The sequence below is a fragment of the Haliotis asinina genome, chromosome 3 (assembly GCF_037392515.1).
Source record: "Haliotis asinina isolate JCU_RB_2024 chromosome 3, JCU_Hal_asi_v2, whole genome shotgun sequence".
In the NCBI taxonomy this organism is placed as follows: Eukaryota; Metazoa; Mollusca; class Gastropoda; order Lepetellida; family Haliotidae; genus Haliotis; species Haliotis asinina.
In genome coordinates, this window is record NC_090282.1 from 38,969,870 (window position 1) to 38,983,389 (window position 13,520).

At 39.3% G+C, this 13,520-nt stretch overlaps 1 protein-coding gene across 1 annotated transcript in view; it reads right to left on the reverse strand.

Annotated features, from left to right (window-relative positions):
• Nucleotides 1-772: 772 nt before the first annotated feature.
• Nucleotides 773-13,520, reverse strand: part of LOC137277971 (sphingomyelin phosphodiesterase-like) — a 93,310-nt gene continuing 80,562 nt past the window's right edge. Inside the window, exons 8-14 of the mRNA XM_067809990.1 lie at nt 9,943-10,023; nt 8,931-9,018; nt 7,734-7,816; nt 6,457-6,649; nt 4,822-4,914; nt 2,072-2,166; nt 773-1,795 (exon numbers count right to left, since the gene is read on the reverse strand). Of these exons, the coding sequence (XP_067666091.1) occupies nt 1,681-1,795; nt 2,072-2,166; nt 4,822-4,914; nt 6,457-6,649; nt 7,734-7,816; nt 8,931-9,018; nt 9,943-10,023 (748 nt within the window). The 3' untranslated portion in view covers nt 773-1,680. The remainder of the gene's footprint in view (nt 1,796-2,071; nt 2,167-4,821; nt 4,915-6,456; nt 6,650-7,733; nt 7,817-8,930; nt 9,019-9,942; nt 10,024-13,520) is intronic.

Sequence of the window (13,520 nt, forward strand, 5' to 3'; positions counted from 1 at the left end):
AACAGTGGTTAGAAGAAGATAAGTTGTATAAATTTTGGTAAAAGAAATACCCTCAGGATCTAAACTACCAACTCTGTTATTTTGTAAAACATGACTTGATATCCTAATTCCTTGATTGACATCATTTACATAAAATGCCACTCTTTCTGCAGATCACTGGATTGTCTGGTTAATACTCAATTATTTACAGACTGCCACCATATACCTGAAATATTGTGTGGCGAAATACATCAACCAGTCATCCAGCTATAAAACTGAGCCCAAGTAACTAGGTAACATGGTAATTTAGTCATGTTGTGTCCTAAAGTATCATGTCATGCAGGACCGTTGATTTCCTGGAATAGTAAACGAAGTATATTCAGATGATGTAAGGATTTCAAACATTACCCTGCTTTAATCTGGTAGGACTACAAAATAATGGATACCTTCTGCCATCTTTGAAAGTACATGTTTACTTTGAGGTAAAGTGTGACGTTTAGGTTTAGGCTAAGGTTTAGTGTTAGGGTTAACATTGCGTGACACTAAATAATATGGCTGGTAGGTATCCAGTATTCTGTAGGTTTGACATTAATCTAAATAACAAAGAGCTTTTCATTTCCAGAAAAAGATAGGTTGACTACATATAATCATTAGACCAGATCAATTGTATTTCTTGTTTTACAGATCTGCCAGTCACATTTGTTTCAATAATAAGAAACAAGAGTCATCAGAAGATGACATATCCCCCCGGCCCCCACATATTTGAAAGGACAAATCATATGACAGTTACTTATTGTGTTTTTAGACAAAGTCTGAATTGCTTCCATGGAATTCATGAAAAATGTAAATGCTATCTATCTGAAATCAGAGAACGTCACCATTTCAAGATCTGTCTCCTATAGCTGCCAAAATCTTCTGAAAGATATGAAATGGTTTTCGAGTTGTGCTCCCAAAACAAAGTCTGAAATGTTTCCATGGAAACCGAGAAAATAATAAATCACAAAAACCTGTAAATAGCAAAAGGCACCACTTTGGGGTCTGTCACACATATCTACCAAGTTTTGCAGTAAAATATTGAATGGTTTTTGAGTTCTGCTCTGGAAACGAAGCCCACCCCACCATTAGACTAACACCAAAATGTTCCATGGAAAAACATAAAAAAATAAAAATGCCCAAACTCTGTAAATAGCAAAAGGCATAACTATAGGTTGAGATTATCATATCTATCATGTTTGGTCGAAAAATATTGAACGGTTTCTGGGTTATGCTCCGGAAACAAAATGATTACGGACAGATGAGGCGTCGACTATAACCCCCCGCATTACATGCCAGGGGGATAAAAAAAAGCAAAACTGATTTTCTCTGCTAAAAATTATAATCTTAACATTTTAATTAGCCAAAAATGTAAACTGTTTTGAAGATTCATTCCCTATAAATTTCAAATAGTTAACACTTTGAGTCTTTAAAAGGAAAATTAATTTGATTGGTGATTTCTATCTTTTTTTTTTCCTCCTGCCTTTAGGTCTTCTGAGGACAGAAATCCATAAAACAGGAAATAAAATTGGTCTGACTTTAGCATAATTCTTCTTTTCCAGATCTTAGAAACAAAACCAGCTGTTTCTACTCTGTTGTATGCAGTGTGTATATGTGTCACACCATGACACAAGGGTGTACCACCCAAGAATATTTAGTGGTCAATATCTAGAGATCAGAACACAGTCTTGAATCATAGGACCGTCCGGATTTGAGGGCGCACAGCAGATCTCTGCGACATTTGTCATCACATGTGTCAGTGGGATGAGATTTGTAGTACAGACTGAAACGAGAAAAATCATACCAGTGAATATTCTTCATTTTGACCATATCCATATTACTGATATGAAGGAGTTACTAAATCAGTAAGTGAGTGAGTGAGTGAGTGAGTGAGTGAGTGAGTGAGTGTGAGAATACTTTTTTCATTACATTTTTTAATTAGCTTGACCTATAAATATATGAGCTAATGAGATGTAGGTATTTATATTGAATGTGTCTCCAGTTCTACTATCATTATTGCTCGAGTGATGTACACACAGATGCCAGTTATCTCCCCTACCTGTAATAAGTCTGGAACAGTGTGGAGTTGTCTCTCATTCGGTAGATAAGATTACTCCAATCTTTGGGATACAGTGACTCCATGTTGTATGTGCTCTGCAAAATAGTAAACATGATACACTTGTGGAGCTCCTAATATCCAAATCAAAGATGCTCAGTAGCGCTGAGGACAGTAATATGCAAAACACAAACAGTTCTACCCTGTCTGACCCAAGCTGACTGTGAGTGAGTGAGTGAGTTTAGTTTTATGCTGCACTCAGCAATATTCCAGCTATATGGCGGCAGTCTGTAAATAATCAAGTCTGGACCAGACAATCCAGTTATCAACAACAGGAGCATCGATCTCTACAATTGGGAACTGATGACATGTGTCAGCCAAGTAGATGAGTTGGACCACCCGATCCTGCTAGTCGCCTCGTACGATAAACATAGTCACCTTTTACTGCAGCCATGGGGTGCTGAAGGCCTTTTCTATCCCGGATCTTCACAGGTCCAAGTTGACTGTGAGGTGTTAGAAGGTAAACAGTAATATGACCATCTTATCCCATTGGTTACCTATTCACTGCTGGGTGAACAGAGGTAATTATAAAGAAATCACATGTGTCTCTCATGTGCTTCCTTGTGGGGTAAAAGTCGAGCTGTCAACCAGTGTCCCTCTCTAGCGAATGTTGCCTCACTTCAACTGACTGACTTAAACTCACACCTGGCAAAAGCCCGGACCGCCCTATTATAAGTGGCAATACTCCCAGTAGCAGTCAGTAGCTTTGTGGACAAACACATAAGAGAGTTCGTCTCGCAATATCCCAGCTACGGCCGGGACACCACTCACTTTATACAAAGATTGGAGTCACTGTCTATTTCGGTTGACCAGGACGTCCTCCTAGTCACACTAGACGTCATATCTCTCTACACCAACATCCCTAACAAAGAGGGACTGTTAGCTGTCGCTAGAGCAATTCGTAGACACATGTCCAACTGGCAAATCAGTGCTGCCGGCATTCTGGGCCTTCTAAAAACTGTACTTCACAAAAACAATTTCGTTTTTAATGGCCAACACTACCTGCAGGCAAGAGGCACAGCTATGGGCACCAACCTAGTACCATCATATGCCGGTATATTTATGGGGTAAATAGAAACTAAACTCCTCTCACTACACGCTGACCAACCGCTCATCTACATGCGCTTCATTGTACTGCCTACAAGCCTTCATTGAATTCCTTAATGAAGCTCATCCCATTATAAAATTCACAGCTGAATTTTCACCTAATAAGGTAGCTTTTCTAGACACATGGGTTAGTCTAGACAAAGAGAACAACAGGTTATGCTTTTCTTTGTATTGCAAGCCAACTGACACACACTCTTACCTGTTGTAGACGTCATGTCACCCTAGACATGTCAAAACTAAGGGCCCATACAGTCAGTTCCTTAGACTAAAACATATCTGCTCTTCCACTGAGGAGTACGAAAAACACAGCCTCAACCTCATAAATGTCTACCTCAAGCAAGGATACCCCAAAAGATTGATACAACAGAACAAACATAAGGCTGACAGCAAGGACAGGAAGACCCTCCTGGCACCCCCTATAAGACCGTCTAAGACCAAACAAAAAGCCATGGTCTTTCTTTGCGATTTCAACCCTGTGAACATGGAGCTCAACGCCATCATCCAGAAGCGATGGCATCTAGTATCTGGATCAGAAATATACCAAAAAGTGTTAAACTCACTCCACATTGCAGCCTACAGGAGAAACAAAACCCTTAAGGATCTTCTGGTACAAGCCTCACTAGAATACCCAAAACTTTGCCACAGATCAGCAGCTGGGTAGTCTCATTCATCGACGACCTGTGTAATAAACACAACTGCAAAATCTGCATCATAATAAACCGATCAGAGACCTTCCACAGTACCGTGTCTGCTGTCTAATACCGCAAACGACAATATAGATGCTCCAACAAAAATGTGAGTTATCTGTTCACCTGCAAAAGGTGCAAAAAACAATATGTAGGGAAAACAAACGATGCTTCAAAACGAGGCTGAATGAACACTTCACTGACATCAAAAACAACAGAGACAAACCTGTTGCGATTCACTTCAATTCAGAAGAACATGGCAAATCAGATCTCATCTATGAGATCATCGCACAACTCAGACAAGACCCTGAGCTTGTTAGCACCACCCAAAAGAGGAGATCACTCGAACTCGAAGAGGTGGATATATAGACTCCACACGTTCGCCCCACAAGGCCTCAGTGATAAAATAGTTGGCTAAGTAAGGTATGCCCTAAGTAAGGTAGTTAATGGCTAATTCTAGGTGTTGCATGCAATATAGTGTAAAAAGACAAAACTTCAGTTGAGATAAAGCTTCATAACTATTAGAGGTACACTGAGCAAATTTCAAGCAACATGATAATCTGTAAATAATGATCTTGTTCAGATATTGCAGTGACTGACGTCATGAGCATCAATATTCCCAAGTAGGACATGATGACATGCACCAGCCAAGTCAGCTTGCCTGACCATCATATCCTTTTTTAACTTTGTACAACCAGCAGAGGCTGCTGAAGACCGATTCTAACAGAGATCATCAAGGGCCAGACATACATACCATGGAAACATGGTCAAATTCATACTCTGATCCAGGATTGCAAAGGTGGTGTTGCAAAATGTAGTAAGGCCTTAAAATGGCTGAAAGTACTTTGTGTACAAGGCTGATCTAGACAGAGTGCAGGTGGTATGGTATGTATAGCGTACCTTGGCTGTGTACTCCAGCTGCCACTGGGGAGGACTGCTTGCACTGTTGGCCTGGGTCAGGTTCAGGATATAGGTCTCATGATCCAACACACTCTGGAATAAGACGCAACTAAAACATGTAACAATCTTTAAAAACCAAAAATTCAAACATTATGCAAGTGTGTCAAACATTATGCTCTCGTGTCAAACATGATGCTATAGTGTCAAATGTGGGGGCTCAGTGGCCGAGCTGTCTAATGTGCCAGGCTAGTAATCCAGTGAGCTTGGAGGTGCTGGGATTGAGCCCACCAGTGACCAGGTGTAGAAAACCTTTGAGTCAACATTGTGTGCAGCTTCTTTCAGTGTTGTCACAACCCCTAGTGGGCAGTACACAACCCTGTGCACTTAAAAGAACCCACAAATTCATTGGTAGATGACCAGATGGAGGCCACATGAACATGTGCAAACACCTAGTTGTGGGTACAGCAACGTGCAGTAAACTTGGACAAAGTACTGTGACTATGTCTCCCAGTCCACCCAGCTGAGAATGGGTACCTCGTAAGGATGGGAGAGCCACATTAATTCGATGCACCTAGATGGCAGCAAGAGTTGTATACTCCCCAGGGAGTTGAGATTGAAATATGATGTGCCATTGTGATGGACATCCAATGATCATGGAAAAACAAAGCAGTTGAACTGGCAAACTGGATATTGGTGCTGTACAAATGTCTAGGATAATATAATTATGCTCTTGTTTAAAAGATTATGGCCATATGTTAAAGATTATTCACATATGTCAAAGATTATGCACTGGTGTCAAACAATAACATGTTTTCTGTGGGATCATCAAAAGGAACTATTCCCAGTATAACCTTGCTGCCCATACATAGTCATCATGTTTGGACCAGGCAAGTCAGTGACTCTATGAGCATAAGGAATGATTGTCACTGTTACAGGACGACCGACAAATCAGCCAGGTCAGATCCTAATCAACTGATCATCAACTATCAGGTATTTGAAAGGGTCAACACAAGATATGACTAGTAGGGTTTGCAGTAATAAATGTCAAAGATTTATGTGCCAACAAAAAACTATCGTTGTGAGGTATCTCAAGGGGCATGTGGTAAGATGTACATGTAAGCAAACCCACATACCCCATGTAGGGCACATAAAGTATCAATATTTTGACCTATATTATATATATTGAGGCATATGCACTCACTTTAGGTACCTACTGATGCATTAAAAGACTTATTATCTTTACAACTTGCCTGAAATCAATAACTGAAACTTATAGGCGGACAGCTTCCAAATAGAGAACACTCATTTGGTACTTACGTACAGTAATTCTTTATCTCAAATAACATTAAATCACATATGATGTACAGAAATTACAGATGTTTTCCAAATGCAAATCAATGGAAGGGAGATAACTCTAAATCTGGTTTTATTGTAGTCTGCAAAATCTACCAATGGCAACAAACAAATGTTGTACCCACGCTTAAATTACTCATAATTAACATTGAGGTGTTTTGTAAGATAAATACATTGTTCACTGGTCCCACAAGGCCCAAGGGTTGATGTACTTTGATGTTTGTTTACAGAACAAGAACATGAACAAATATCAAGGATACACCAAGGAAAGGTAACTCTTACCCAAGAACATCCAGAGCGGTTGGCATCCAGCTCATAGATCCTGTATCCAAGGTTCAAGTTTGGGTAAGGTGTGATGCTTGGCACAATGTACGCCATGCTTACTGGGCGGCTGAAGTTCACATTGTCATAAAACACTTCAAACTCATCTCGGTGAGTGTGTCCAAAAAACTGGGCGGCTATGGTACTTTCAAATCTGAAATGAAAAAGGCCATGAAATCGACAGTTAATCTATTTATTTCTAACAAACAAAATTTCACAAAAGCCTATTCAAAGTAGAAAGAATGAACACCTCTTCTCTGGAATATGAGACAAAAATGAAAATTAAACACATGATGAAATTCTTCAAAGGCATTTAGAAGTTTGTGTAGTAATACCTAACAAGTATCACAGATAACAAGTTCTGTACTTGTTTCTCACAGTGATTCTGGGCTAGGTCTTGAAGTAGGAGGAAGAGTGAGGAGTGACTATAGTTTTATGCCGCACTCAACAGTATTCCAGCTATATGGCGGTCGTCCGTAAATTATCAAGTCTGGACCACACAATCCAGTGATCAAAAGCATGAACATCGATCTGTGCAACTGGGAACCAATAACATGTGTTAACCAAGTCAGTAATGTTCCAGTCAGAAAGAAAATAAAGAAGTTGTTATCTGGAAGATCTGCCTTGTTTCATCAAGTGATATTTCACTGAAAATGTGTGCTAAGTATTTATACTGTGTACTTCTTATCATGCACTGAGATATCACTTATTGCACTACACTATCTAGATATAACAGTACTGATGCAGTAAAGGTGCTCTGCTTTACTTCTCCTCTGTTGACTGTAAAGTGTAGGTGAATAGCTGAAAAATTATTGAGTGCAGTTTTAAACAACAAAATACTGATGCTGAAATTTTTCCTTATATATCATGTGTTTCTTAAAGTGACAACCTGTGCCTCTTAATGTGAAGCTCATGTGTTTCATTATGTGGTATCATGTGTTTCTTAATGTGATGCTCAAGTGTGTCTTAATGTGATGCTTGAGTGCATCTTAATGTGTTGCTCAAGTGTTTCTGAATGTAATGCCCAAGCACTTCTTTACTTACATCATGTGATGCTCATGCACCTCTGAACATTGTATGTGTCTCTCAATATGATGCCCAGTGTTTTTTGATGTGATATCATGTGCTTCTCGATGATGTTCAAGTACTCAACATATGTGCTTTTCAATGTGATGCTGCATGTGTACTGATAGAAGGCAGTGAATCTAACAACCCTGTCAATGAACTTTGATTATCACCTGTTCACAATGTTATAGTAGTTCCAGCTCCACGCCTTCAGACAATCACTGATCCCAGGGGGCATATGACCCAGAATATGCACCTACAATCACACAATACAATCATACAATAATACAATCATACAACCATAGAGCAGAGTAACAACCATTAATATAATGTTTCCAGAAGGGATCCCCGAAGCTGCGAGTGCTCCATATCTGACATCCACTTTGACTCCTTCTTCCAACCTGGAGCCAAGGCAGAGTGTAACGAACCACTCTGTTGCCGTACCAATGATGAACAACCAGGTAAGTGACATATGGTATGATATACTAATTACTGTTGACAGAGTATGGAACTCTCAAAAATTTCAGTTAGATTTAAACCTTGCCAGCCCTGACAAAACAACTCACCTGCCCACAAAATATTTTTGATATATATATATGTGTCTAAATTTTAACCTGACCGTTGGGCAGATGAATTTGAGAATCTGTCTGTCTGTATTGAAACTGAGTTTGGAACTCCCAAAAATTTCAGCTAGACCACACAGCCATCCCTGACCAAAAATTTACACATATACTTTATATTTAAGAGCAAATTGATAATGATTTATTATCCTGAAATATGGTGAATATCATCATATATATGTTTAAAATTTAGCCCAACCTTTTGGGCAGGTGGATATCAGGATCTGGGAGTCCAGGTCGAAAATAACCCATCGCAGGTGGTGGAGTAGGCAAGTATCTCAAATGCTACATAGATTCTTACAGCAGTACCCATATCACAGTGAGTGAGTGAGTGAGTGAGTGGGTTTAGCTTTACACCACACACAGCAACATTCCAGTAATATGGGGGCAGTGTGTAAATAATCAAGTCTGGACCAAGAAACAGAGTGATCAACAGCATGAGCATAGGTCTGTGTAATTGGGAACCTGACCACTCGATCCCATTAGTCGCCTCTAAGACAAGCATAGTCGCCTTTCATGCCTATTATACCCTGGACCTTCATCGGCATAGGTCATATCACAATATAATCATACAGCAATAAAATCATAATCTGTATTCACATATCACAGCTAGGTACACCAGATTTGGGCTTCACGCATTGTACCCATGTGGGGATTTGAACCTGAGTCTTTTGCATGATGAACAAAAGCATCAACCACAAGGCCACTAAACAGTCCCTTTCCCTGAAGGGCTTGATTCCCAGTACTAACCTTCTCCTTCTTCATCTCAGCATCCTGGAGAACATCCACCAGCCACTGTAACTGGCCGGCCGGGTCAGTCGTGTTAAGCAGCAGCCACCTAGAGGTTGAAGGATCAGGTTTTATGTTAAGACTAGAGCGTGGGGGACCACGGCCTCCTTTCACAAAGCACTAACGTAATCTTTGTGCAGTGATAACGAATGGGAATTAAGGTTCATCTCAGTAATGGTCGCTAGGAAAGCAGTCCCTGATGTCTTCTCACAGCTATGGGAATACTTTCAAACTATTTTAACGATTAAACACTAGGATTCTCTGCATACAAGGGCAAGTATATCTCACATATGACCAACCACAGCATATTCATCGAGCGTATTCATCGAGCAACTGAACATCAATTGTGTTCTGTGTAATAACCCGTGATTAATGTAGATAATTACAAACACACATTAACTATTAATCATTTGGCTGTTATGTTAGTCAATATTTAATCAAACATTCAAAATCATTTATTATTATGTGTGACATATTTCCATCACATTTTTCCAAACTTTGTTCCAAATAAGAAAACAGAAGGTGTAGAATTGACAATTTGACAGGAATTACGAATTGTAAATACATGCGTTATGTCCTCATAGACCGGTTGATCCTTACCCAGGGGATTCAAAAATATGTTGAAAAGCCACTTGCCATGGGGCAAGTGACTTCGAGAAAGTAGCTTGTCCTGACTAATTATCCACTTGCCTTGATTTTCTGACACAATGCATGACGTTAATGTTTACTGGACTATTTATCAAAGAGTGACAATTTCACTCTCTACTAGCTCTACTTTATGATTACTGCAAACTTTAATAGCTTCATTATGACCAGATATGAAATTAAATCAAGGATTATTTGCAGTTTGAAACCATAAGTGGAAATTATCCAGTAGTCCACGGACAAGTAAGATACCATTATCTGACTGCCCAAAATGAAAACTGACTTATCCCGGGTGTTGGGCGATGAGATTTCTCAAACCCCTGCTTACCAGTTCTGGTTATTGCAGTAGTTGGTATTGATGGACACAAGACGTAAGCCTGGGTAAGGAGACACCTGATAAAAGCTGCCTCTGTGAAAAAAAAAATAAACATCAATCTCAGATAGTCGAGCCAGTTCAAAGTTTGTTTTCTTTCTTTGTTGTTTTACGCTGTGCTCAGCAATATTCCAACCATGTGGCACTGGTCTGTAAATAACCAAGTCTGGACAAGACAATCCGGTGATCAACAGCATGATCTATGTAATTAGGATATGATGACATATATCAACACGCCTGACCACCAGATACTGTTAGTCACCTCCTACAACAAGACTGGGTTGCTCAAGATCAATTCTAAACCCGATCTTCATCTTCAGCTCATAGAAACAGTGGGAGTATGTTCTGCATCACTTGAGCCATCACGTTCGCAACATTAGTGAAGAGGTCACAAGAAACAGAATTCACTTATTGTCCATACAAGTGGAATCAACCTAAGGTCTTTGGATGACTTGAGCATCTTGGACACAATCCTCCCTCAAGCCAGCATCCTTGTAAACAGGAGTGGCTATGTCTAATTTGCAGGACTAAACATAGTAATCATCTGAATTTTCCTTAAACATGTTGAAGATAAGCAGTTATGAACATTTATTGATGTGCATTATACACTTCCCAAAATAAGTAAAAGATCATTGAGTGGGTGAATGAGTGAGTAATGTATTACATCACACTTTCCACCTATATTACAGCATGGGACACATTGGGAATCAAACTCAAACCCTGACATAACAATAAAATGCTTTAACCACTTAGCTTCCCTAAAAGATCATTGAGTGGGTGAATGAGTGAGTAATGTATTACATCACACTTTCCAACTATATTACAACATGGGACACATCGGGAATCAAACTCAAACCCTGACATAACAATAAAACGCTTTAACCACTTAGCTTCCCTAAAAGATCATTGAGTGGGTGAATGAGTGAGTAATGTATTACATCACACTTTCCAACTATATTACAACATGGGACACATTGGGAATCAAACTCCGACCCTGACATAACAATAAAACGCTTTAACCACTTAGCTTCCCTAAAAGATCATTGAGTGGGTGAATGAGTGAGTAATGTATTACATCACACTTTCCAACTATATTACAGCATGGGACACACTGGGAATCAAACTCAAACCCTGACATAACAATAAAACGCTTTAACCACTTAGCTTCCCTAAAAGATCATTGAGTGGGTGAATGAGTGAGTAATGTATTACATCACACTTTCCACCTATATTACAACACGGGACACATTGGGAATCAAACTCCGACCCTGACATAACAATAAAACGCTTTAACCACTTAGCTTCCCTAAAAGATCATTGAGTGGGTGAATGAGTGAGTAATGTATTACATCACACTTTCCACCTATATTACAACATGGGACACATTGGGAATCAAACTCCAACCCTGACATAACAATAAAACGCTTTAACCACTTAGCTTCCCTAAAAGATCATTGAGTGGGTGAATGAGTGAGTAATGTATTACATCACACTTTCCACCTATATTACAACATGGGACACACTGGGAATCAAACTCCGACCCTGACATAACAATAAAACGCTTTAACCACTTAGCTTCCCTAAAAGATCATTGAGTGGGTGAATGAGTGAGTAATGTATTACATCACACTTTCCAACTATATTACAGCATGGGACACATTGGGAATCAAACTCAAACCCTGACATAACAATAAAACGCTTTAACCACTTAGCTTCCCTAAAAGATCATTGAGTGGGTGAATGAGTGAGTAATGTATTACATCACACTTTCCAACTATATTACAGCATGGGACACATCGGGAATCAAACTCAGACCCTGACATAACAATAAAACGCTTTAACCACTTAGCTTCCCTAAAAGATCATTGAGTGGGTGAATGAGTGAGTAATGTATTACATCACACTTTCCACCTATATTACAACATGGGACACATTGGGAATCAAACTCCGACCCTGACATAACAATAAAACGCTTTAACCACTTAGCTTCCCTAAAAGATCATTGAGTGGGTGAATGAGTGAGTAATGTATTACATCACACTTTCCACCTATATTACAACATGGGACACATTGGGAATCAAACTCCAACCCTGACATAACAATAAAACGCTTTAACCACTTAGCTTCCCTAAAAGATCATTGAGTGGGTGAATGAGTGAGTAATGTATTACATCACACTTTCCAACTATATTACAGCATGGGACACATTGGGAATCAAAATCAAACCCTGACATAACAATAAAACGCTTTAACCACTTAGCTTCCCTAAAAGATCATTGAGTGGGTGAATGAGTGAGTAATGTATTACATCACACTTTCCACCAATATTACAACATGGGACACACTGGGAATCAAACTCCGACCCTGACATAACAATAAAACGCTTTAACCACTTAGCTTCCCTAAAAGATCATTGAGTGGGTGAATGAGTGAGTAATGTATTACATCACACTTTCCAACTATATTACAGCATGGGACACACTGGGAATCAAACTCCGACCCTGACATAACAATAAAACGCTTTAACCACTCAGCTTCCCTAAAAGATCATTGAGTGGGTGAATGAGTGAGTAATGTATTACATCACACTTTCCAACTATATTACAACATGGGACACACTGGGAATCAAACTCCGACCCTGACATAACAATAAAACGCTTTAACCACTTAGCTTCCCTAAAAGATCATTGAGTGGGTGAATGAGTGAGTAATGTATTACATCACACTTTCCACCTATATTACAACATGGGACACACTGGGAATCAAACTCAAACCCTGACATAACAATAAAACGCTTTAACCACTTAGCTTCCCTAAAAGATCATTGAGTGGGTGAATGAGTGAGTAATGTATTACATCACACTTTCCACCTATATTACAGCATGGGACACATTGGGAATCAAACTCAAACCCTGACATAACAATAAAACGCTTTAACCACTTAGCTTCCCTAAAAGATCATTGAGTGGGTGAATGAGTGAGTAATGTATTACATCACACTTTCCACCTATATTACAACATGGGACACACTGGGAATCAAACTCAAACCCTGACATAACAATAAAACGCTTTAACCACTTAGCTTCCCTAAAAGATCATTGAGTGGGTGAATGAGTGAGTAATGTATTACATCACACTTTCCACCTATATTACAACATGGGACACACTGGGAATCAAACTCCAACCCTGACATAACAATAAAACGCTTTAACCACTTAGCTTCCCTAAAAGATCATTGAGTGGGTGAATGAGTGAGTAATGTATTACATCACACTTTCCAACTATATTACAGCATGGGACACACTGGGAATCAAACTCCGACCCTGACATAACAATAAAACGCTTTAACCACTTAGCTTCCCTAAAAGATCATTGAGTGGGTGAATGAGTGAGTAATGTATTACATCACACTTTCCAACTATATTACAACATGGGACACACTGGGAATCAAACTCCGACCCTGACATAACAATAAAACGCTTTAACCACTTAGCTTCCCTAAAAGATCATTGAGTGGGTGAATGAGTGAGTAA